This window comes from Sphaeramia orbicularis, chromosome 11 (genome assembly GCF_902148855.1).
Source record: "Sphaeramia orbicularis chromosome 11, fSphaOr1.1, whole genome shotgun sequence".
In the NCBI taxonomy this organism is placed as follows: Eukaryota; Metazoa; Chordata; class Actinopteri; order Kurtiformes; family Apogonidae; genus Sphaeramia; species Sphaeramia orbicularis.
This window is the reverse complement of record NC_043967.1, coordinates 14,315,895-14,342,172: the sequence shown is the minus strand read 5'-3', so window position 1 is coordinate 14,342,172 and position 26,278 is coordinate 14,315,895. Positions and strand designations below refer to the sequence as shown.

Here is a 26,278-nt window from a genome sequence, read left to right as displayed (position 1 = left end):
GATAAACACTCTTTTTTTGTCTTAACATTCAGACATTTTGTTGCTTGTACGTTACTATAAAAATAAGTAAATAAAGCTACTGTGATTGCATCTGATTGACGTGATTTGCTGCTGAATTGCTCTTCATAAAACCACTTAGGCCTGTTTAGTCCTTAACTCATTTGCTCCAGGATTTCAGACATTTTAGTTGTATTCATACCCACTTTGCAGGGGTTGAGTAATTTATAGTATTTAAATGTTTATGCAATTAAAAAGAACTTGGACCAATGTATAAAATCCACTTTAATGGCACTGATGGGAAGTTTGTGTTAGTATTTCAACTGTAGCTTATCTGTATTTTATTGCTGTCAAAATTAATGTTAAAATTTTTAATCAGATTAATCACAGGGTTGCCGTGGATTGATTTCGATTAATCACGATTAAATATTATTCATTTTGAATCTATGTTAATCGCGTTTCATTTTGCATGAGCAAACAGACTAAAGAAAGAAGGGAATATATATGGACTTAATGCGTTAATGAAACACCGTCATCAGTTTCAACAAAACAGCTTCCATCTTGGGTTTTTTTTTTTCCTTATATTTCCATCCAGAGGGCCAACATGCTGTTTAGTGTCCTCCATCTTTATGGGTTGGTTCTGCTGCCTGTCACTATCAGATTAACTGCCCATTTGTGCATGCGTGACGCTAACTCTACTATGCTAACTCTACTACGCTAACTCTACTACACGAACTGTACTATACTAACTGTACTACACTAACTGTACTATGCTAACTGCACTATGCTAACTGCACTACGCTAACTCTACTACGCTAACTGTGCTACACTAATTCTACTATGCTAACTGTACTATGCTAACTGTACTACTCTAACTCTACTATGCTAACTCTACTACGTTTACTTTACTATGCTAACTCTACAACGCTAACTGGCTGAAATGCATTGCCAGAGACATTTAGAGTCATTCTGTGCTGACGATGGATTAATTGCATTAAATTTTTTAATCAGATTAATCATGATGATGGATTAATCTGCGTTAATTTTGACAGCCCTACTTTATTTGCTAATTTTTACTTACATATACTTACTTATTAGCAACTGACAAATAAATTAACCACAGATTATGATATAGTTGCTGGGTAGGACTATAACTTTCACTGCCTCTTTGTTCATTTTAACATAGGAGTTAAAAAAGTTTGTGCATTTCTGATCATTTCTTTTGAAAATAACATAGAAAAGATTCCAACTATGTCCACTTGTTTTGTTTTTACAGGGTTTACTGGTAGCAACAATATTTTGCTTCTTCAATGGAGAGGTGAGTTTGACATGATTTATTTTATCTAAATATTTTTCTGAAATGGACTTATTGTCATGGAATGGCTCTGCCTCAGTGTGTAGTGACATGTAAATAAAAGAATAACTAATGTACCATTTCGAGTGCCATGACAAACTACAGCAGTTTTGAGGGACTGTCCTTTTGTAAAGGTCAACCTGCACATGGTTCTAGGGAGGTCGTTCTCATGGTTCCCTGGTCATGAAGCAGCAGAAGTGATTATTGCTTATGACATTAAATATAAGGCATCGAAGTGCGTCAAGCAAGACATTTGTATATTGTTTTTCAGGTCAAGTCTCTCACATCTTACCTGCACATGATAGTATTTTAACAAGTGACCCATGAATGTCCAACACAGGCTCAAAGTTATTTTTTGGCAGGGAAAAGTTGAGTAAAATAGTTGTAACTTCTTCAGACGCTGCATTTGTATAAGAGTCCAACTGTAACAGGTTATAAAGCATCACAGCCTGTCTGTTCTGAGTTCCTCTAGTGCCGCGGCAGTGAAAACAGAAGGGTCATGTCAGGTGAAGAGTAAGAGTCAGTTTATAAATGACGCTGTGGTTTCCAAGACCAGCTGGAAATTGACTCTTCTTTCAGATTCTCCTGTCAGCCCTTCTCCGTCTGTCTGCTGCCGTCTGCCTCCAACTATCTTTAATTTGGTTCAAACACTTCAAAGGTTCTATTCAAGTCCAGATCTGGGGTTAATGGTGCTGTGGGGACCCCTATGGTGCTGTAGACTCATTGTACAACAGGTTTCAAAGCTAAACTCTACCTTCCAGCACCTGTACTATCATACGCTTTAGTGTGATTTAGTGTGCCAGAAATGAGATTCAGCATGTCCCGATTCATGGCAAGCATGCCACAAAATACCACCATGTCCTTCATCATCAGGTCGCAATGTGTGGTATGTGAGCTGACATGCTTTTGTGGCCGTTCCGACTCCAAATCTTCACCGCAGCGGAGGTTATGTCACATCAGCTGAGGTGCTGAGAGTGTGAAGATGTTGCAATCAGGGCCAAATTTAATGCAAAACCAGGAAACTGTGGGCTGTTGTGGTGGAATGGTTCACTCTGATACCAAGTGTAGAGTGATTGAACGGAAGGTTTTCCTAAAAGTATAGTAGATTTAGTCAGACTTTGCAGGAATTGTTTAAAATGTGAATAAAGCATGAAAATTGGCACACAGGTACATTTTCTTATAGGATACAAACTACTCACTGAAAACATTTTGGGTTTCCATAGGATAAATTGTGTACCACATGAAATTGATATTGAGAGATGTGACCATGCTGATAAACTACTTATTTATTACATGTTTTAGAGCTCTTGTATTGGCATATAGGTTTTCCAAAGGCAGTGATGCCAAAAAACTATTTTATATTCATATCAACTTAAAGTTTTTATATATTATTCCCACTGTGTTTTTTGGAGGCCCATTTCTGCCACTGAAAAAAAAAATCCCCATGGTAAGTCATAATTATGAGATAAAAAGTCATAATTATGAGATAAATAGTCATAATTATGACTAACCATGGGGATTTTTTTTGTTTTTTTTCAGTGGGGGGAATGGGCTTCCATAGTATTTATTGTATTCCTTAGGTTAGAAAACATTGTTTTAGACTATTAGATCATGCATTTATGCTTTCTGTGAGCTAAGATATTGATAATTTCACTTTTCAGTGGCGGCCATCTTGAAAATCATCATAGGTGTTGAATTACGTATGTCTTGCTTTTATATGAAAGGACATAAGAGAATATACCTTTGTGCCAATTTTCATGCTTTATTCCAATTTTGAATGATTTTTACCTAATCTACTATACTGTACTATAATGGGTTATGCAAAAAGAGAGAACGGTTACATCCTGTACACTGTGGGGAAAAAAAAAATAGTAATAATAAAAATAATAATAATGTATGATACATTTACAGAACACTAACTAACTGTCATGGTTCCCAGAATTTCACCTTAAAATGATGGTGCTATTGTGTAAGCTATTATGGCACGCTTTTGTGGCAACAGCATATTTCCAGGTTGATATTCTATGCTGTAGAGTTGTCAAAGACAAGCCACCATCTGTTGCTAAATTGGTGATTTTCTGATAAATTTAGCAATTGTTGAATTACTAACCCTACTAATATGCTTTAAAACATCAGGTAAAGTGAACTTTCTGAGCTTTCCAGCAGTAACAATAAACTATAACTCATTTGGAAGTCTAAATCATCTATGTTCAACTTTCTAAATATGAAAAAAAAAACACTTCTGAAAGTCTCTGTCTGAGTGACAATCACTACATTTTTACGGCAGTGTTTTTTCCCTTAATTTCTGGTAAATTTGTCCAGTCTGAGGAAAAGCAAATATAAAGTAGTGACTTTAAATGAACTAAATGAAACTTGAGTCTCTCTTGAATCAGATGGTGTTTGACATGTTCTTCTAGGTCTGAGGGTTCAGGTAATTCACTTAAAAACACCCTTGAGGTCACTCAGATCCATCCACTATCCATTCTATAGCAACATGACCTGAAATCTCGAGTTATGGCCCAAAAAAGGATTAGGAAGGTCACAGCAACCTTGACCTTTGACATTTGGCCAAATGGGTCCAACTGAATGTAAGTCCAAGTCAATATAAGGACTGTTTTTTTTCTTTTTTCTTTTTTTTTTTTTAATCAGTGTATTTTTATTAAGTCTTTCAAACATACAAAAAGTAAGGCACTGAGACATACAGCAGAGGTATATGATGCCACAAAAAATAAATAAATAAATAAATAAATAAATATAGGGTTCCACTATGCAATTACCCAATCACTTTGTACACAACACACACTATCCAGAGTCAAAGTGCATTGTCAGCTGTTTTACATAAGAAATAAGAGGATGCCATAACACATTAAACTTCCCCATTGATCCATTCAATGTATATTTAATCTTTTAATTTTAAGGAAAAACATGACATCACATATCCATCTGCCAAAGGAGAGGGGGGAGTGTCATTCTTCTAATTTAAAAGAATGAATAAGGACTGAATTTGTGAATTTGAAGAAATCCCCAACATGTTTCTGAGGTGAGGTATTAAAATGATTGGACAGCCATGATGTAGTTTACCACCACCAGAGTGTGAATATGAGAGTGAATGAATCATGAATCAGTAATGGAAAGAGCTTTGAGTGCCTTGAAAAGCACTATAGAAATCTAATCCATTATTATTATTATTATTATTATTATTTTGTAGTTTATTATCATTATTATTATTATTATTATTATTACATGAACTTTGACGTTTCAGAACAGTTCATCGCTTGTTGTAAGTGAATGTAAGTTTCATCTTCAGACATTAAAAATATCTAAACATAGAACTCAAAGTAACTCCAACACTGTACGCAGTTGTACGTGTGTTTTTTATGTTTGGATTTATTTTCCCTTTGAGTCTATATTTCCAGTTCAGGGCTCTAATATTAGCTACAGGGACAGAAGTTCAACAGGTGGTTTGTAAAATGTTCCATCTTTGGTCATTAATCATCTTTAGTGATTAATCTCTATCGTATATGGAACAGTAACACAGCCAGAGTCTAAGGCTTCATTCAGACTGCAGTCAAATGTGGCCCAAATCTGATTTTTTGCCGCTATTTGACCTGTATCTGACCTGTTAAAGACAGTTTGAACGGCACAAATCCGATTTTTTCAAATCCAACCCAGGCCACTTTCATATGCGGTCCTAAATCCAATACATATCGGATATTTTGCAATGTGACGTCAGCGTGAACGGCCAGGTCGCATTTATCCGACCTTTTTGTCACTGAAATGCTAGTCCACCCTAACTGCAACACACTTGTGAACAGATATAGGTCGCCAGAGATGAGTGTCTTGTCATGAGAGTGTTATGGAGAGGCGGTCACAGATATATTTAAACGTTCTTCTTGTCATTTGAAAATTATGAATGAAGTCTGTGTCAGTGAAGCCGCTAACATCACTATCCCACCACTCCTGACTCCGACTCCGCATCCAAATACTCTGTTGTACAGACGTAGCAGCCATTGCACCACAAAAGGCCAGAGCAAAACACCTGGCTCTGCTCTTTTTTAATCTTCTACTTAAATTATTTGACTGTAATGGTGCTGACGGTTGGAGATGAACTTCATCAATGCCACACACACCGATACGAGATGCCTCCATATTTACTTCCGTAAACACAGTGCGTCATGTATTACATTAGGACCTTTTTGCACATGCAGGTCACTTCAGGGTCACATTCAGTTCATACTAAGAACGGATAAAAGTCGCATTTAATTTGTAATATGAACGAGCACACAAAAAAATCTGAATAGTGCATTAAGACCTGCTGTCTGAACATAGTCTTAGTAGCAGACTGAATTCGATATTTGGAACAGACCGTCAGACTGTGTGGGTATGTTAGAATTATTAGTCAAATATAGCATTTCCAGGGTTAAACAGCAACTTAAACTGTAAATGTACCAAAACAATGAGACTGCAGTGAGGTATTTCAGATCATATTTAAATACTCAGCATGGGTTGCATCCCGCTGCGTTGTGTTTTTACATTCAGCCTGGAAAATGGGTCACTTATTAGCTTGAACATGAGTAGATGGAATGAAAAGTGTCTACCCGAACGACACAAACAGTGTTATAAACAGAGTGGGTATGCCTTCTTTGTCAGAAATAAAGGCCGAACTAACACATTAGATGTCACCAATAAGGGAATGACAAGATTTGTTTTCCTCACTCGTATAATGACTGATTCAGACCCTTTAATCAGGACATGGGCTTCTGGAGCTGGGTTCAGATTGTTTTTTTGATTTCAAGGCCAAACTGCACAAACCTGCTTTGTTTCTTCAATGGCTCCATTGTAGTGTTAGGTCAGTGAGACAAATAGCTCTCATGCTGTATTTGTGACATCAAGCACAACGTCCTACATGGAGGCTGTGCACGCTGACTGCTCCTTCATCTCATTAGAACAATTAGTGTCAACGTTTATATCTTTGGATCTTTGTGCATTAATACACTGGCAGGAACTACACTAGAACTTGGATGTTACAAAGTAAAGCATAGTGAATATTTCACTGCTGGGCCATTGTGTCTCCTGTTTCTGTTTTAGGAAATGGGTTCACACCAAGGATGCAGTTGATCCATTGTTTCTAATGTCGTTGCTCTTTTAACAGATTTATTTATATATAATTATTAGCAGAGGCCTTATGCCTTTGTTATTTACAAATGGAATCAATAATTTGTGACTGGTAATTTTATATATATATATATATATATATATATATATATATATATATATATATATATACAGGTAGATTGATCCCTTTGCTCTAAACCAGAGGTGTCAAACTCATTTTAGTTCAGGGGCCACATTCACCTCAATATGATTTCAAGTGGGCTGGAACAAAGTAAAACAGACATTACCATCGAAGACTGGGGTGGGGGCGGGGCTGCTCAATAAGTGCTGCAACATACCTTATTGCAGGGGGGCGGATAGAAATTTGCCATTGACATAACATGCTGCTTAATATTGATACTTATACAGATTAACGGCACCCATTTTGGTCTCAGCACCCCCCTCTCATTCCAAACGCCCCCCGACCACCGCCCCTGTTGAGAAATGTTGGGGCCTAAACCTCACGGTGACAAAAATGAGCTTGTAGAGTTTTAAATTTTAGTACAAAATGATGTTTCAAATTGAAGTGAACAGCCAACAATAAGCAGCAATGATGAACACACAGATTCAGAGATAAAGTCTCGCTGTTTGCAAACAGGGTCCAGTCTGCTAAGACTGGACACAGACACACAGATTCAAACAGCCTTTATACTGTGCTGGTCATGTAACATGTTTACCTAAGTTCCATCACATGTTCCTACAGTATCTGGTTTTGATTAGATTCTACTGATTTGCTCAGTATAGCAAGTACAGAGTCTAACATCATCAGAATGACAAGTACAAAGTTTAGACAAACTGCTTAGACAGAATGAATCAGCAAAAAATCATTTTTCCTCCACAAGAAACATTGATCAAGCATCTTTGAGTACTTAGAAAAGCGCTATATAAAAAAGATGTATTATTATTATTATTATTATTATTATTATTATTATTATTATTATTATTATTACTTCCTTGACTTTTTTTTCTCAGTTATTTTTTATTGATTTTTTTTACAGCAGTGCAAAAACTATGTCTAAACAATAGGAATTGTTGTTTTTATAGAGAACAGAACAGAACATGTACAAAACACACATACAACAAAACGACTTTTTTTAAAGGTCTAAGCGAGCAAACTTCCTGCTATTCCTCAAAGCCATGCTACAATATTATATCTGAGTTTATCATTTACACATGTACATTATATTTGACAGATCACAATGGATCTACATATACACAAAATATTTAATAACAGGCAGATTATTGTTACAATTCCATTTACTTTTCTTAAGATGTTTTATGTTCATATTTGTTCAGGTTATTCACATTTTTTGTCAAAGGATAATTTGTAAATGTCATTTTCATGTCATTTTTCTTACACTAAAACAAAGAGAAGAATTTGGAGTCAGTATTTGTAGCTTATTATGATAGTATTTTAGTGATCTGGCCCACCTGACATCAAACTGGGCTGAATGTGGAACTTGAACTGAAATGACTGATTTGTATTTCACACATCCATCCCACGGCCCGGATTGGACCCTTAGGCAGGCCAGTTTTGGCCCGCAGGCCATATGTTTGATTGTCATTAAATTGTCATTGTCATTAGAACTTTGCCCATTTTGAAAAGGAATTACCAATTTGTTAAACATGTTTGTGTTATATTATGTTTTTGTTTGTTCAAAAATATTAATATTTGAGCACTGAGACCCGATGTATCAAATATGATACTAGAGATGGGAATGAAGAACCGGTGCTTTTTGAGAACCAGTTCCTTAGAATCGTTTGGCTGCCTGCTTAACGATTCTGCTTACCGATTCTGCCTTCATTGTACATGCGTGATGACGTCACGTACACACTGCATTGTTTTGGTCAGATCATACGTAGCCAACATGGCATTGAGGCAGACATGCTCTAAAGTATGGCTGTATTTCACATAAAAAGATGACACCAGGGCCACTTGCATCCATTTCTTTAAAAGGGTGAAATCCCTCCAATGTGCTCAAACATTTGTCCACAGCATGTGATTCATTTACAGCAATGTCACGCATTTGATACACTACTTAATGACGCTTCTGAATCTAGCAGCAGAGTGAACACCAGCCCAGTTCTGGTGTGGGCAACAAACGTCCTGCCCCCTCATATAAAAGTTTACAAAGGTAGGGGAAAGGAAATGAGGTGCACAACAACTGGAGACATAGAGGAATTAGTGAAGCACCTTAAATTTCACTTTCACTGTACGGTGCCCCCACCCCACCCCCCCAAACTGGGCCCGGCATCATCTGTTATTATTATTTGTACATACTGTACATGTTATATTTCCTGTGCAGATGGAAACATAAAAGACAGTTAATGCAAACACACCCATTTGTACTCTTTTATTCCATCTTCCAATGAGAATCAATAAGAGAATCGATAAGGAATCGGATCAATAAGCAAAATGGATAATGGAATTGGAATCATTAAATTCTTCTCAATTCCCATCCCTATATGGTACAAAATTAAAACTCATACATGGAAATTGATATTTGAAAAAAATATATTTGGTTGTTCAGAAGGACCAATAAAGGCTCCATTTTCGAAGAACTGGAATTTTCTGTCAATGATTTAATGGTTCAGGCTTTATAGGGTTAAATGTTAATACTTTCTGTCATTGCAGATGAATAGAAAATAAAAATATTCATTACAATCATTACAGCCCTTCTAACTTATTACATCATTGAATCCTAAAAGATACTGATTATATTTATGCATTCAATGCTTGTCAGTAAAGTAGGTAAGTTCAATGTGGTACCGTAGATTGATTAAAGGTAACAACAAGGGCGACTGCAAAACATTATTAATGTTCTCTGTCCCACTGTGAGAGTGTTGTGGTGTTTTTCTGCATCAAGGTATGAATGGTGGTTGCTGAAAATGAAATTTCTCAGGTTATTGAATCCTCAGCAGGTATACACGCTAGGTGTCACTTCCATTTGTTCAGCTTTGTTGGCACCGGAGGTCAAATGAAAGAGAGTAGAACATAAAAACACAGGCTTCTCTGCTTTTGACTGATACTTTTCAGGTGTTAGTTGATACTTAGACTTTTACTGAACTTAAAAATAGAGAAAAGGAGAAGGATCTAATTACGAGGGCGTATTAGGGCCACATAAGAAAATAAAAACACTTGTCGCTACGAGAATAAAGTTGTAAAATATCAAGATAAAACTTGTAATTTTATGAGAATAAAGTCAAATCCAAAAAGAGTCAATTTTACGAGAATAAAGTTGTAATATTATGAGAGTAAAGTTGTAGTTTAAAAAAAAAATAAAAAAATTGAACGAAAATAATGTTCTACTTTTATGAGATGAAAGTCGAAGTATTTCAAGAAAAAAAACATAATATTACAAGAATAATGTCGTAATTTAAAAACAGGTAGAAAAACATCATAATTTATAAAAATAAGACCCACTCGTCACATAATGGAGAACTTGGAACATTTTATGAGCTTTTACTTTCATCCGGGGTTTACGCACAACAGAATACTGAGCCTGTTAGCCCCGCCCACTATCAACACATTAGCATTAGTCGTCCGGTCCAACAGAAGCGAAAGTTGCTGCTTCACTTGTTGCATTTGCTGTAAGCGGAAACTGTGTCATCAAAAAGGCTTAAGGCTTACAGTTACTAAATTATGAGGTTTTATCGGAATATTGCAAATTTATTTTCAAAATATTAAAACTTTAATCTCACAGAAGTACGGCATTATTTGAGTTAAACTATGAGTTGTTTTTTTTTGGACTACAACTTTATTCTCATAATATTATGGCTTTAATCTCATAAAAGTATGTTATTTTTGATAAATTAAGATTTTTTTTTAAAACTACGACTTCATTGTTTTAAAATTATGGGTTTTATCTTGATATTTTACAACTTTATTCTCATAGTGACAAGTGTTTTTATTGTCTTATGTCTCCCTAATACGCCGTCGTATCTATTACCTGAATATAGGTTGGTTCCAAATTCCCTGGATATATATATTTTTTTTATTTTCTGATGGATGGATGATACAGGACCATAACTGCTGATTACATTAGAAGCTAAACACAGGATTATACCGATGTCACTTAATCATGAAATGTGTCATCATATGGATTTGGTTCATAAGCTTATTAATGCGTTCGTTGTGTGAAATTGATGCAGCGAGGTGATAATAATGAGAGTTATTCCTGTCGAATTCTATGCCATGACTCTGGGTTTGACCTCTGTTGAATGCATCATCAGTGAAACCAACATGTTTCAATGTTTTGTCAAAGGGTTGTTTTAGCAGATATGGACTGACTCCAAATAATGACTGATAATGAATAATGAATGAGTCATTGTGCTTTTAATCAGCTTTATTGAATACTGTGCTACATTCAGTGTGCATTGAAATGCATCGGATAAACGCAACACTGAGGAACAGCTTTTTGGATAATTATAGTCCAAACTGTGCTAAATGTCAGAGTTCTTACCTCTACAACATTGATTCACCAGTAAAACCCATGGAGTTGGATCAATGACAGTGGATGGACACACTTGGATTATGTTCAGTTAATGATAGATTTTACTGAAAAATGGTCTTTTTCTCTGCAGTTTTCTCTGATTTCATATAATAACCTTTGAATTTACTCTGAGTTCATGAACACCTAAATTACATATAGGAAATTAAATGAATTATGGTGAAACATGTAAAATACAGAGGATAATATTAGAATAAATGGTGATAAATCACTTAAGGAAGGTTAAATAGGGAGAAAAAATCATTTGGGAACAGACACAAAAGTAGAACTGAGTCTTTATGGGTTAAAACAGTTCAATAAGAGCCACTAATATACAACCCCTGGTAAAAATTATGGAATCACCAGTCTCAGAGGATGTTCATTCAGTTGTTTAATTTTGTAGAAAAAAAGCAGATCACAGACATTACACAAAACTAAAGTCATTTCAAATGGCAACTTTTTGGCTTTAAGAAACACCAAAAGAAATCAAGAAAAAAAGATGTGGTTACTTTTTTAGACCAAGCAGAAGGAAAAAAATATGGAATCACTCAATTATGCGGAGAAAATTATGGAATCACCCTGTAAATTTCCATTCCCAAAACTAACACCAGCATCAGATTGGATCTGCTCGTTGGTCTGCAGTTAAACAGGAGTGATCACACTTTGGAGAGCTGTTGTACCAAGTGGACCGACATGAATCATGGCTCCAACTAAAGAGATGTCAATTGAAACAAAGGAGAGGATTATCAAACTTCTTAAAGAAGGTAAATCATCATGCAATGTTGCTAGAGTAAATATTTTGTCCGGTGTGTGTTTGTGTGTGTTTGTGTGTGTTGTGTAGGTGCAGGCAGCTCTGAAGAGACAGTGGATGCAGTATAAGATGCAGTGGGGTCAGAGGAGAAAGGACCACTGCTCCATGCGCTCCACGTCCTACACGGCCACGTCCATCACAGAGGTCCCGGCCTTCATGTACCACCACGACTGTAACAGCGAACACTTAAACGGACGCCACACGGACGACTCCGAACTGGTGGCGCTAAAAACAGGAGAGACGTACGCCTGAGCCGAGGAGGATAAAGACGAAAAGCAACGGAGACGCGTCACGAGAAAAGACTCTGAAGCTGCTTTTCCCGCCATATCTCAGTGATTAAACCTCAGAGGCGAACGCAGAACGATAATACGGGTCTGGAAAGAAAGAGCTCATTGACAGAGAGACGGATTAAGTGCAAGACGGACACTTTATTGTACTTAATGTTGCTGTTGCAGCTTCTTTACAAGAACGATGATGATGTTAAGGATGAAACGAGAGATGATTCCTTAAAGCTGCTAAACTGAGTGACGGAGGCTTGTGATGATGTAGACCAGGGGTGTCAAACTCAGTTTAGTTCAGGGGCCACATTCAGCCCAGTATGATCTGAAGTGGGCTGGACCAGTCAAATACTAACAATAATAATAATAATAATAATAATAATAATAATAAACTTTATTACCTCCGCCAAGGAGGTTATGTTTTTGCCAGGGTTTGTTTGTTTGTTTGTCTGTCTGTTTGTTTGTCTGTCCGTTAGTGTGCAACATAACTCAAAAAGTTATGGACAGATTTGGATGAAATTTTCAGGGTTTGTTGGAAATGGGATAAGGAAGAAATGATTACATTTTGGTGGTGATCGGTGTGGGGGGGCCCACGGGGGGGGGCCACTGATCAGCCTTGGCGGAGGTCTGCGCTCTCCGAGTGCTTCTAGTTTGTATAGCACCTTTCATACAGAAATTGTAGCCCAAAGTGCTTCACACTGATTGAAAAAATACAATATTAAAATACATTAAGATTTGATTATACATCAAGAGAAAATGAAATTTGAGAGAAATACAATAAAATAAAAATAAATATAAAAACAACGCACATTAAAATATTTGATTATGCATAGAATTTTTGAAGTGCAAGAAATAAGATGAAATTTGAAATACAACAATAATATAGAAATAATGTCAACTCCAAACTTTTCTCTGTTTTAGATTGAAAAAAGGAAAATGACATTATGAAAATGTCTACATTTACAAACAACTCTTTACCATGAACAACCATGAAAAAACTGTGTAGAAGACAATAATGTGATAACAACCGATAATGTAATAACAGCCGATAACATAAAAAATTTGCCATTTTTAAAATGTTATAGGCCCATAACGTAATAACTGGCCAATAACGTAATAAAAGTTCTGAACTGATAATGTAATAACTTTTAGGCAACAACGTAATAACTTATTACGTTATTGGCCTGGTAAAAAAAAAAAAAAAAAAAAAAAATCTTTGCAAATGTAATAACTGAGCCAATAAAGTAATAATATATTAATATCACTGTATTTAAGTTTGATTTATGAGATATAACTGTGATAACCCCCTGATATTATCAAACTGTAATAGTTAACAACTCTAATATTGTAACTAGCCAACTGTTAGCTAGGGGAGAGAGAGAGATTTTATCACAGTTATATCTAATAAATCAAACTTAAATACAGTGATATTGATATATTAATATATTATTACATTATGCCAATAACATAATAAGTTATTATGTTATTGGCCAAAAGTTATTATGTTATCAGTTCAGGACTTTTATTACGTTATTGGCCAGTTATTACGTTATGGGCCAGTTATTACGTTTTTGTCCTATTACATTTTAAAAATGGCAAATTTATTACGCTATCGGCCTTCATTACTTACATTATTGGCTTCTACAAAGTGAAATGTATTGAGAAAAATGAGTGCAATTTTAACAATATTCTGTCTCAGTTTATCATTTACACCTGTGCATTTCAACTTACAGATCTACAAATACACAAAACATTTAGGAACAGAAACATCGACAGTAACAGTCGAAATATTGTTAAAATTGCAATAACAGTAAGAGGGCACACGTATTTACATTCAAAAAAAATAAAAAGTATTGCAACTAGGAATGTTAGTAAAAAAAAATATCTAGAATTAAGTAGTGCAAATGACATGAGAAAATCAATATTGTGTGATAAATAGTGTGAAAAGATAAAATAATATGGAAGACTGTAAACATTTGACAGATATTGCACATGTTATTCGGGTATGATGAGATTATTACAGTGAACATCAGTGTTCTTCAGGGTGTCCTATTGACGTTGTGTTGGGTTATTTATTATGGTGATAGCTTTGGGGAAGAAGCTATCCCTCTGGTGTCATTACTCAGAAATAGGGTTGAAGATGGACCTGTGGAGTTGAATTAATGACGAATTCAGACCCAAGCAGAGCATTTTACTGTTTATGTAGACCACAGGGAAATGTTTGAAAATGCATAATTCCATTTAAAAAAAAAAAAAAAAAAAAAAAAAAAAAGCAAAATATCACCCCTTTAAGACATTTCGGTTTGTTCATGTTTTTCAAGTTATTCACATTTTTTTGTTAAAAGTTTATAAATGTAAATATTTGCTGTTTTCCTTTTCTTTTTTTTTAGCAGTAAAACAAAGAGAATATTTTGCAGTTGTCATTGTTTATGGGTTGTTATGATAATATTTGGTCAGTCTGACCCACTACAGATTGAACTGGGCTGAATGTGGAACCTGAACAAAACTGTTAATATCCCACGGGCCGGAGTGGACCCTTTAGCGGGCCGGTTTTGGCCCCCGGGCCTTATGTTTGACACCTGTGAAGTAGATGAACGTGCCTGACTGCAGCGGGGATGTTTTCGGTTCCATGTGAAGGCCATGAATGAACGACACTGATTATGTTTGACAGGATGCAGAGGTGGATTATTATTCTGATGATGATGATGATGATGATGATGATCCTTCCTCACCTCACCTATACCAAACGGTACTGTACGACGGCTACACCTGCAGGATGAAGGGCAACACTGTGTCCAGCAGAGCACACACACACTGTACGTGGCATCAAGCAAAAGAAACACACACACAAAAACAAACTTCACATGTGCCATGATAGAGGTCAAAAGTCTACAGACCCTCTGTGTTTAAGCTCTGGAATCGTGTACATAATGTATGTTCACTATGCTTTGTTTGAAAATGTGTTCAAGTGTTTAAAAAAAGTATATTTTATGTTCTGTTTTCTATTCATATTTGATTCCTGCCAACTCCAGAGTACATGCTCCGTGTCTGTCCTGTGATGCTGCACTCTCTCGACTGCTTTGTTGTTTTGCAGTTGCTGTATTTGTGCCGATGCTGAACGTCGCAGGGCTGAGGAGCAAAAAGAAGCTAAATGCACATGCAAAAAAAACAAACAAAAAAAAGAATAAAAAAAAACGTTTATTTTGAGGTTAAGCAGCCGGATAAGTTGTTTTAATCAGTTAAATATGCTACGAATCGTGCCAATGATTTAGTGTCTTCGGAGCGTCGAAGCTGCACTGTGTTGTTTTTATCACAATCATCTTTATTCATGCTCATGATGCCTTTAAAGTATTTTTGAACGTCCTCTCTGCATATTTATTCATACATATTCTTGCCTTTTGTATGAATGAGCGTTAAGGACAAAGGAAAGGTGAAGATGAAATAAGAAGAAGACAGCATCCTTTTATTTTTTGTTGTTTTATTGTGTATGTACATTGTATATTTTAATTTAGGTTGTGCCAAAAAGGATTAAAGGTGGAGTAAGCGATTCGAATCCAATGACCTGAACCCATAAAGACCCAAACAGCCACTGGTGACCAAAGCATCTACTGATCTAAACTGTTTAAAACCTGTAGATCCAATAATCACATCGATCCATGTAAATAACTGGTGTAAAATACAGTTTGTCATCTTTTCATGGTCATCAGATATGACCCATTTGGACGTTCAGAGGCTCCATGTTTACCGTGGAAACAGTCATCTTCTACAACATTGATTCACCACTAAAACCCATAGACTTGAATCGGTGACAGTGGATGGAAACAGTTGGTTTTATGTTCAGTTACTGATACATTTGCTGAAAAAAAAATTTTGACTTAATTTTTCTCTGTTTCTGATTTAAATAACCTTTGAATTTATTCTGTGGTTTTATGAACATCTACATGATCAATGAATTAAATATAGGAAAATAGATGATTTTCACAGAAAAAATATAAAATACAGATGATAATATTATACTAAATGGTGATAAATGATTTAACCGGTAACATGGTGGTTCAGTGGATAGCACTGTTGCCCCACAGCAAAAAGGTCCTGGGTTCAACTCCAACCAGGGACCTTTGTTGCTGCGTTTCCACTACATGGAACTGACTCGACTTGACTCAACTCGGGTACCAGATACTATTCCTGGAGACCATTTCCATTGCAGGATACTACTGACTTTACAGTGCCTGGACGTCATAGTGATGCGGCACGTTACTTCCGTGTCGTCTGGTCAGTGAGTTGCTGATAAACTCGCTCGTTGCGTGTTGTTTCATCAAGCTCATGCTGAATTTTTACATCCTCCTGGACCGACCACGGTGTAGTTTTGCAGGCTGTCATCATGTGGATTAACCTACCGCTATATTTACTGTCAACTTCCGCATCTGTTTTTTGTCAAACGGCGGGTCACAGAGACAACTCTCTGACCAATCAGTGGTCTGCAGTGTGTACATGTCACGTTTTAGTATCTGGTCCCCAGTCTTGGAACTTCAGCGGAGGTGATACCAAAAAACTAGTACCAGGTACCAGAGTCAAGGTCCTTTTTTGTAATGGAAACACAAAAAGGCCGAGTCGAGTCGAGCCAATACCACATAGTGGAAATGCAGCATCTGTGTGGAGTTTGCATGTTTTCCTTGTGTTTGCAGGCGTTCTCTCCGGGTACTCCGGCTTCCTCCCACCCTCCAAAGACATGCACTAATAGGTTCATTGTTTTTTTATTTATTTGTTTTATTTATTTGCACATCATAAACAGCAAGACAAAAATAAAATTAAAAAAAACAACAACAACATGCAAACAAGTAATATCATTGTGCAGGAGAGGATAGAAGCCAAAAAAGGCTTATGTGAATACCTCCCCGGAAATAAACAATACACAGGAAGAAGAAAAAAAAAGTTAATCTAAATTGCCCAAAGCTGTGAACTGCGATGAGCTGGTGACTCGTCCAGGGTGTACCCCGCCTTGGCCCATAGGTAGCTGGGATAGGCTCCAGTGACCCTAGTGAAGATAAAGTGGGTTCAGAAAATGAATGAATGGAATCATTTAACCGTTTATATGACACTGATGGAAATACTCTGTAATTCAAAATTTCAGCCTTAGACGACATAACAAGACTTTGTTACTTTTGTGAAATTTTTCACAATGTTTTATTGTTATGTCAAAAATCAAAGTTAATGAAGTTACCATATTTGGTTCTTAACCCATAAGTGGCAAAAAAAAAAAAAAAAAAAAAAAAAAAAAGAAAGAAATCCAAGAAGTATATATAAACAAGACAAGAAAAACACATGTAAGGTGAAGGAAACATTTATTTTAGAACATTAGACCAACATAAGTGCTGATCCAGACCCCTGTCCACATCCACATTATCCCTTTGAACATCATTCCTTACATTAGTACAGTCTACTCTCGTTAAACCGCCCGCCGTTATACCACCATTTCCGCCTATCGCCATCCGCCAGCCCAGTTCCATGCACAAACAACACTTATACCATTGATTTCCCGACCGTTATACCGCCAGCGTGATTGCCATCGAGTACACATAAATTTTAACAATGCACTGAAACAAACGCGCCAGACGCTGATCGCGACAAGCTACGAGTAGGTCTACGGAACGGCCACCGTTCATTTATCGCAGAACACTCAGTAGGTCAGGATGTCGGGAAGAGGACGTGGGATTAAGCCAAAGCCTCAAGATGATGGGGTGTCATTTCCCGACACGGTATAATAATGCTTAAAATGTTTCCCCACTTTAAATGATCCCTTACAACATAACAGAATCAAGATTTATTTAGAAACGCAATTAGAACGGGTTAACGGAGGCAGCATAGACATCATATAGTAAAGACATGCACATTATGGACGCAACCCGTTGTAACGCCATTTTCGCTATACCGCCAATTTGGCCGTGAACGGAAGTTGGCGGTATAACGAGAGTAGACTGTACCATTACCAACACCATACATGGAATGGAATATAACTAAACACAAAAAAGGGCTAAAGAAACATATAAATAAAGTGTAACTTAACCCTTTTTTAGTTCACTCATAGAAATACAACATTTCAACCTTACTGTGTTATTGGAGGACCTAACAAGAATTTATTATCTTTGTGAAATGTTCTACATTTTTTATTGTTGTGTAGAAAATCAAGGTCATTGAAGTTACCATATTTGGTTCCTTGCCCATATACGGCAAAAAATAAAAAAACAAATAGTACATTTAAAAAAATACAGGAAAACACATGTAAGGTGAAAGGAACATTTATTTTAGAACATTAGACCAACATAAGTGCTGATCCAGACCCCTGTCCACATCCACATTATCCCTTTGAACATCATTCCTTACATTAGTACCTAGGGATGTAACGATTACTGGTATAACGATAAACCGCGGTAAAATTCCTGACGGTTAGTATTACCATTTAAATTCTAATTATCCTGACAACTGTGTTTGATTACCGCACTTTGAAAGAGAAAGAGAGAGAGACCCTAAAACAACTTAAACTTGATATGGAAAATGGTCAGACAATGGCCGTAAGGTGCCATCTTTAATGCACATTTGTATGTTTGATGTTTACATGTAAATATTTGAATGTTTCTGCCAACAGAAAGTACATTGTGCCTATTATTTTATTAGATTTTTTTAGTTAGTTTTTTTTTTAATACAAGTTGGTTAAATTATTTCAGTGTGTGTATAAGTACTTCTTGAACATTTTGAGCACATTTCAACAATATCGCGATAATAATGACGACGGTGATAATTTTGGTCACAACAACCATGATATGAAATTTTCATATTGTTACATCCCTATTAGTACCATTACTTCATGGTACCTAACAAAGCAGGTCCACTCACTGTTCATGCAGAGGTGGACCTTACAGACCCCGTAGACCACATTGGACCTGAGATTGTTGACTCACTGTAACTGTTGCTGTCACTTCTTGTAATGTGTGCAGAAATGACCAAAAATAGTCACTTGCCTGATAGAGGGTTAAGACAGGTTAAATCCACAGATAAATGTATTTGGGGACTGCCACAAAAGTAGCACTGGGTCTTTATGGGTTAAATAAATACAATAAAATAAGTAAAAGTAAATATCTCTTTAGAGCAGGGGTCTCAAACATGCGGCCCGGGGGCCAAATGCGGCCCACCGAAGGTTCCAATCCGGCCCGAGGGATGAATTTACAAAGTACAAAAATTCCACAGTCAAGGCTGTGGAACTCATTTTAGTTCAGGTTCCACATACAGACCAATATGATCTACAGTAAAAATAATAACAGCACAGTAACCTAAAAAACAATAATTACTCCATATTTTCTTCTCGGTTGAATATGAAAAAAACAATATTACATTATACCTATAAATAATGACAACTTCAAATTTTTGTCTTTGTTTTAGTGCAAAAAATAACATTAAATTATAAAAATATTTACATTTACAAACTATCCTGTTACAATAAAATGTGAATAACCTGAACAAATATGAACAACCTGAAATGTCTAAAGGAAATTAAGTACAATTTGAACTATTTTCTGCCTGTTACTAAGTGTTTAGTGTCTTTGTAGATCCGATCCATAATGCACATGTTTAAATGATAAGTTGAGGCAGAACATTGTTAAAATTGCACTTATTTTTCTTAAGAAATTTCAGTTTTTTCAGGTTATTCACATCTTTTTTGTTTGGATAGTTTATAAAAGTAAGTATTTTCATAATTTAATGGGGTTTCTTTGCACTAAAACACAAACAAAAATTTGGAGTTGTTATTATTTATAGGTTATTATAAAATTATTTTACCGGTCCAGCCCACTGGAGATCAAATTGGACTGAATGTGGCCCCTGAAAGAAAATGAGTCTGAGACCCCTGCTTTAGAGCCTTACAACAGTACGTTAGAGTGAAGAGTTTGAGTCCCATTCGGTATAAACACAGGTAAACGTTGCCTAGTTCCTATTTACCGACACAAAGCCTGGCCAAAAAAACCAAACAACCCACACACAATATTTGATTGGACCGCCTTTAGTTTTGATTAAAGGACACATTCATCATTCATGCCACGCGATGTTGATGCAGTGAAATAATAAATGTCAGAACATTTTTTACTTCCATAGTTGCATTAATTTTTTTTGCCAAGATCTTGTACTGATGATGGAGAGTTGGACCAGTGGGTAACGGTTTTTCCATCACATCACAAAGATTCTGAATATGGTTCAGGTCTGGGCTCTGTGGTGTCCGGTCCATGTGTGGAAATGTGTGTTTGTGTGTGTAATCAGTCTGTACGCTCTTTATCAAACTGATGGTTGTTTAAGAAATGAGAAGCAGCTCATTGTATCAGTTCTGCAACGTATTAATCACTACAGTAATTATCCGATGGAAGGATCTGAGCGATTCACTGACTGAGGAATGGAGTTCTCATTAATGGAGTTGGGGTTTTTTTCCTCAAATTTATGATATATGATGATGTTTAGTTGATGTAAAGTGACAAGGGATGCACGATAATTGTTTTTTTTTTTACAAACGAGTCTGATAACCGATAACTTCCTGCCTCTCATAACTGCTACCAATAACAAACTACAATAGTTCCCATTCTTCAAATTCTTTTATTATTATTTCAAGTCAGTGATAAAACTCAGTTAATAGTCAAATAAAAGCATCTACGGAACCAAAAGCATATGGCTGCTTGAAATGGACAATAGACCAAGGGTTTTCAGTTACTGTTTATGTTCGCATATACAGCCCAGCCAGCATGTCCATGTGGGCCCCAGAAGGGTTACAACTGGGCTGCATATAAGGGTCCCATGTGGGTTTGTCCACAGTTTCCATGGTGGCCCCACATGTGTTTGCCTATATCAGAATCAGAATCAAAATCAGAATCTCTTTCTTGTCATTGTACCAAGTACAACGAAATTGAGGTAAAGCTCTCAGGTTCAGTGCAAGAATTTACAGATAGAATACAAATATCAGTAAAAGGCACAGTTATTAACTTAAAAAAAAAATGTATTCCAAACTAAGATATTTGTAAAACATAGAATTTAAGTAGTGCTAAAAACATGAGAAGTTGTGCAAATGACATGAAAGATAAATATCGTGGGATAAATAGTGAGAAGAATAAATAATATGAGATATTCAGATCTCTGATTCTGATATGGGCAAACACATGTGGGGTCACCATGGAAACTGTGGACAAACCCACATGGGACCCTTATATGCAGCCCAAATGGAACCCTTCTGGGGCCCACATGGACATGCTGGCTGGGGGTGTATAAAAAAAAACTATGCATTTTGAAAAATTACCCCCAGTTCCACATTCGATAATTTTTGGAATTTTCTTTTATGGACGTCAGTAGGTAGGGGATTGGTGGATATTTGTCCAAATTTACAGACCCAGGTTTTCATGCATGAGAGAGCAGGGGCGAATTGTGCAATTCAAGTTAAAACTGGTTTGCGCGAAGTAGGGGTGGGATTTAAATCCAATCAAAAGCCATGGATTGACATGGTGGCCAAAGTGTTAATGCTGTAACCTGGCAACTTTGTGGAAAACAAGATGGTTGCCCATTGTCTCCTCCCATGACCTTTGATTGGATTTAAATCCCACCGTTACTTCGCGCAAACCAGTTTTAACTTGGATTGCGCAATTTGCCCCTGCTCACTCATGCATGAAAACCCGGGTCTGTAAATTTGGACAAATATCCACCAATCCCCTACCTACTGACGAAAAGAAAATTACAAATATAATCAAATGCGGAACTGGGGGTAATTTTTCTAAATATATAGTTGCTTTTTTTTATACACCCTGTATAATTTGGTCAGCCTGGCCAGAACATCCATCTTTGTCAGTGAGAAACAGGGCTTCAATCCAAATATGACGGTGGGACTAACAGTAAACTAACTGAGTAAACCAATCACAGATAAGACAGACGTGTCGCTTTTGTCACAGAAACTTGCGAATACAGGGTGTCATCTGTAATTCAAGCCTTATTTTTGAATCAAGTAAACAACCAACCAGGGTGCAATTTATCGGGGGAGATGGGGGGGAGGATCAACCCCCCCTCTGGTTTTTCCATCCCTACTTCTGCTCAGTGAATTTCATCCTTGGGGGGCCGGGGCGGGGGAGGGGCAACCAACCAATGTAAATAACAGGCAGGTTGTGACAGTTCTCTTCCACCTATATCCTACATTACTGGCACTAACGTTCACCTGAACCGAACTGTCGGCAGTCTCAGAATTTGCTAACATCCCCATGCACTGGAGCGGTAAAGGGGGGTAAATGTGACAAATTCATGGGGCCCAGCATTTGTGTGTCCAGTGGATACAGGTTAGAAGTTGTGAAAATTTTGTGTAAGTTCAGCTGTATAATAGAGGAATAGAACCAGGGAGTTGGATGTTGAAAGTATGTAAAGTTTCACTTATATTTCACACCAGTGTTAGATACATTAGTTACGGACCACACCCCCACGTATAACTGCTGCCCCCTGCTCCAACAACCCCCCCTTTGTTTTTTTGACAAATTGCACCCTGCATCCGACAACAGCTGTAAAGAGATTTGCAGACTTGGAACTGACTTTGACTGGCAACAAAAAGAAGTCAGTGCATATGATGCATTGCGAAAACACCCACCCCCTAGGCTTGTGACTGGTCAGTATAGAATAGGTCATGCATATTTCACAGTGACTGTTTTCTCAGCATTGAATACACTGAGAAAACCGGATGGCTGGCCAGGCTATAATTTGGTGATGATCAGCAATTAAGCTACGTTCAGCTGTTTCTCTATAATGCACACCTATGGAAAGGAAAAGGCTTAACGTGGACAATATCCATCAAATTGGGGTTGTGGTTGTGATTTTTGCAAGTGAAAGTGGGCATGACTACAGATGTCCACACCAACTTTGGTCTTGACTGGTCTCTGTTCTTGGGCATTAAGCTATGTTAAGCTTTTTTTTTTACATTAAGTGTTTTAGAATGTCCCTCTTCTGCTGCTGGACCAAAACAGCAGAAACAACCGCTTTATCTTCCTCTTGGTCTTGGAGTCAGTCACTGAAAACACTTTTACTTACAATGTTCTAACCCAGAGCTCTTCTTCTTCTTGGTTTTTATGGCAGTTGGCACGGCAACAATGTACACTGCGTAATGGTGAAATGTATGAAATCTAAGCAATTTAAATTTATTATTATGGGCTCTATTTAGCGGTCAAAACTAACTATTGGAATTATCTGAATGACGTCATTTTTTTTCAATATCATACTGATAATTATCGGTGCCGATAGTTATTGTGCATCCCTAAGAGTGACCTAAATTTGTTGCAACCATCATATGTGTACAATCCACCAGCTGAATGTGTTGGAAAAAATTAAGGTTCAGGTTCCTTTATTCATACCCATAGATAGTAAGTGGGGAAATGCAGGTGTGTGTCCCCAGATTTTTTTGGATGTGTAGCAATTATGTGAAATTAAGGGGTAGAGAGGGGCAAAAATTCAGTTATTCACAGAAATTGCTTACTCCACCTTTAAGAACGTCATATTAAAAAAAAAAAGTTTTTAGCGTTTTATTCCCTGTTCACACTAATACAGATATTTTGCTAAACATATTTTTGGGTTTTTCATCCACATGTGTTTTAGTTTGCGAAACAGTAAAAAAACACTTTCTCAAGAGAACATTTTTATAAACTTCATTTGGACAGAGATATTTTGTAAATTGAAGGTCATGTGGACATAATTTTTAGAAAAGCTGCGAATGAAAACGTGTGTGTTAGTGTGGACAGGGCCTTTAGTTGTTACTCATGTTGTTACTTGGGTGCTGTTGTGTATCTCCTGTTAAATCTGACCATCATACATGTATTTTTCTTTCTTTTTTTTTTTTTTTTTTTTTGCTTATTGTCAACTGGAATAACTGTGACAGGGATCTTCTTTGTTGTACGAGTGATACCAGAGGGTTCTACAGAAGGGTTTCTGTGTGTTCCATGGACCTAAAGAGTGAAATTACAGCGAGGTTGTACAACAGAACAGGGCTCTGTCATGTACATACGTTTTCTGCAACAGTTACATAACAAACCTAATGTATAATGGAATATTTTTCCAAGTCAGTGAACTAATAAGTTTAAATTAACTGAATCACTGCTATTATTAACCCATAAAGACCCGAACATCCACTACTGATGTACATGTTTAACACCACTAATCCTATCAATACATGTAAATAATTGGTGTAAATACAGTTTGTCATCTTTTCATGGTCATCAGATATGACCCATTTGGATGTTCCGAGGCTCCGTAGTTACCACGGAAACACCGTCATCTTCTACAACATTGATTCACCAGTAAAACCCATAGAGTTGGATCAATGACAGTGGATGGAAACACTGGTTTATGTTCAGTTAATGATAAATTTTACTGAGAAAGTCACTTGTTTCTGTTTTGATATAATAAGTTTTGAATTTACTTTGCACTTTCATGAACATCTAAATTAAATATAGGAAAATAAATGATTTACGTTGAATCATGCAAAATACAGAGGATAATATTATCATAAATGGTGATAAATTACTTAAGAAAGGTTAAATATTAAATTGTGAATTATTTCCTATATTCCGATTAGGTTCATACCGTCTACTACAACTTATAAAGATTTATTTTTCTCTTTGTCAGACAGATGGAAAATATTTCTATGAATATATTTCTTATATTAATACCTGTTGATCCATTAATCCTATCAATACATTTAAATAATTGGTGTAAAATGTAATTTGTCATCTTTTCATGGTCATCAGATATGACCCATTAGGACGTTTAGAGGCTCTGTAGTTACCGTGGAAACATCTTCTGTATTGATTCACCAGTAAAACACACAGAGATTGATAAATGACAGTGGATGGTGACACTTGGTTTATGTTCAGTTAATGATAGATTTTGCTGAAAAAGTCACTTTTTCAGTTTTTGCTTTTTTTATATAATAACCTTTGAATTTACTTTGCATTTGAATGAGAATCTAGTTAATGATAGATTTTACTGAAAAATGATCTTTTTTTCTGCAGTTTGGACGTTCAGAGGCTCTGTAGTGAACATAGAAACACATATAACATTGATTCACCAGTAAAACCTATGGAGTTGGATCAATGACAGTGGATGAAGACAAGTGGTTTATGTTCAGTTAATGATAGATTTTACTGAAAAAGTCACTTATTCTTAAGTTTTCTCTGTTTTTGGTTAAATAACCCTCAAATATAATCTCCGCATGATGATTAAAGTACATGATCAGTAAATTAAATATTGGAAAATATCTGATTTTCACTGAAAAAATGCAAAATGGAAAGGATAATATTATGATAAATGGAAATAAATCACTTAATTAAATTAATTTGGGAACTGTCACAAAAGTAGCACTTGGTCTTTATGGGTTAACATCTGGCGTAAATGCACACATAAGGTGTTTCTGTTATAATAACCCTCAACTTTACTCTGAGCTTTAATGAACAGCTACATGAACAGAAAATTAAATGCAGGAAAATATCAGATTTTCACAGAAAAAATGCAAAATAAAGAATATTATTACAATAAATGATGATAAATCACTTTAAAAAAGGTTAAATACAGGGGAAACATTTATTTGAGAAGTTTGTGGGTTAAAGTCAAGGTCTCAGCTGTTGGTTTGTATTTTTAGTAGCAGCCTTAATTCCTTCATGAATTAAAAAAAAAAAAAAAAAAAGAAAGAAAGAAAGAAGATCTGAGCTATTGTAATACCTGAATTAACAGTAGGTTTCAGTTATAGTGAACGAACAGTGGGTGACAATCAATATGAGTGAATGATCCTATGATGGCAGTACACTTTCTTATGTGTAATTTATAGTATATTATTTATTTTCGTATAAAACGTACAGTTCATCTTCCTCTTTGTTCTAAAAGTGGTGCACACTGAAAGCAAACTGATATTTGGGTTTCTGGATAGATTCTGTACATTTTGTTTTGCTCATGCTCCTGTAAATACAAAGCACTGTGTATATATAATAGACTTTTTTTTTTTTTTTTTTTGCACTGTGAAATATTCTGACAACTATTTTTGTTACCTTCCTGTCCTTCACTTTTTTGGCTTGTGTTTGTCTTTTATTTCTACCCCCCTCGGCTCGGCTCGGACTGGCATCATCTCAAAGGTGATAAAAAAAAAGAAAAAAAA

At 36.2% G+C, this 26,278-nt stretch overlaps 1 protein-coding gene across 1 annotated transcript in view; it reads left to right on the top strand.

The window, feature by feature from the left end:
- calcr (calcitonin receptor) overlaps nucleotides 1–12,422 on the top strand; it is a 180,135-nt gene extending 167,713 nt beyond the window's left edge. The window contains exons 21-22 of the mRNA XM_030148203.1: nucleotides 1,274–1,315; nucleotides 11,837–12,422. Coding sequence (XP_030004063.1) covers nucleotides 1,274–1,315; nucleotides 11,837–12,058 — 264 coding nt within the window. The 3' untranslated portion in view covers nucleotides 12,059–12,422. The remainder of the gene's footprint in view (nucleotides 1–1,273; nucleotides 1,316–11,836) is intronic.
- The last annotated feature ends 13,856 nt before the right edge of the window (nucleotides 12,423–26,278 follow it).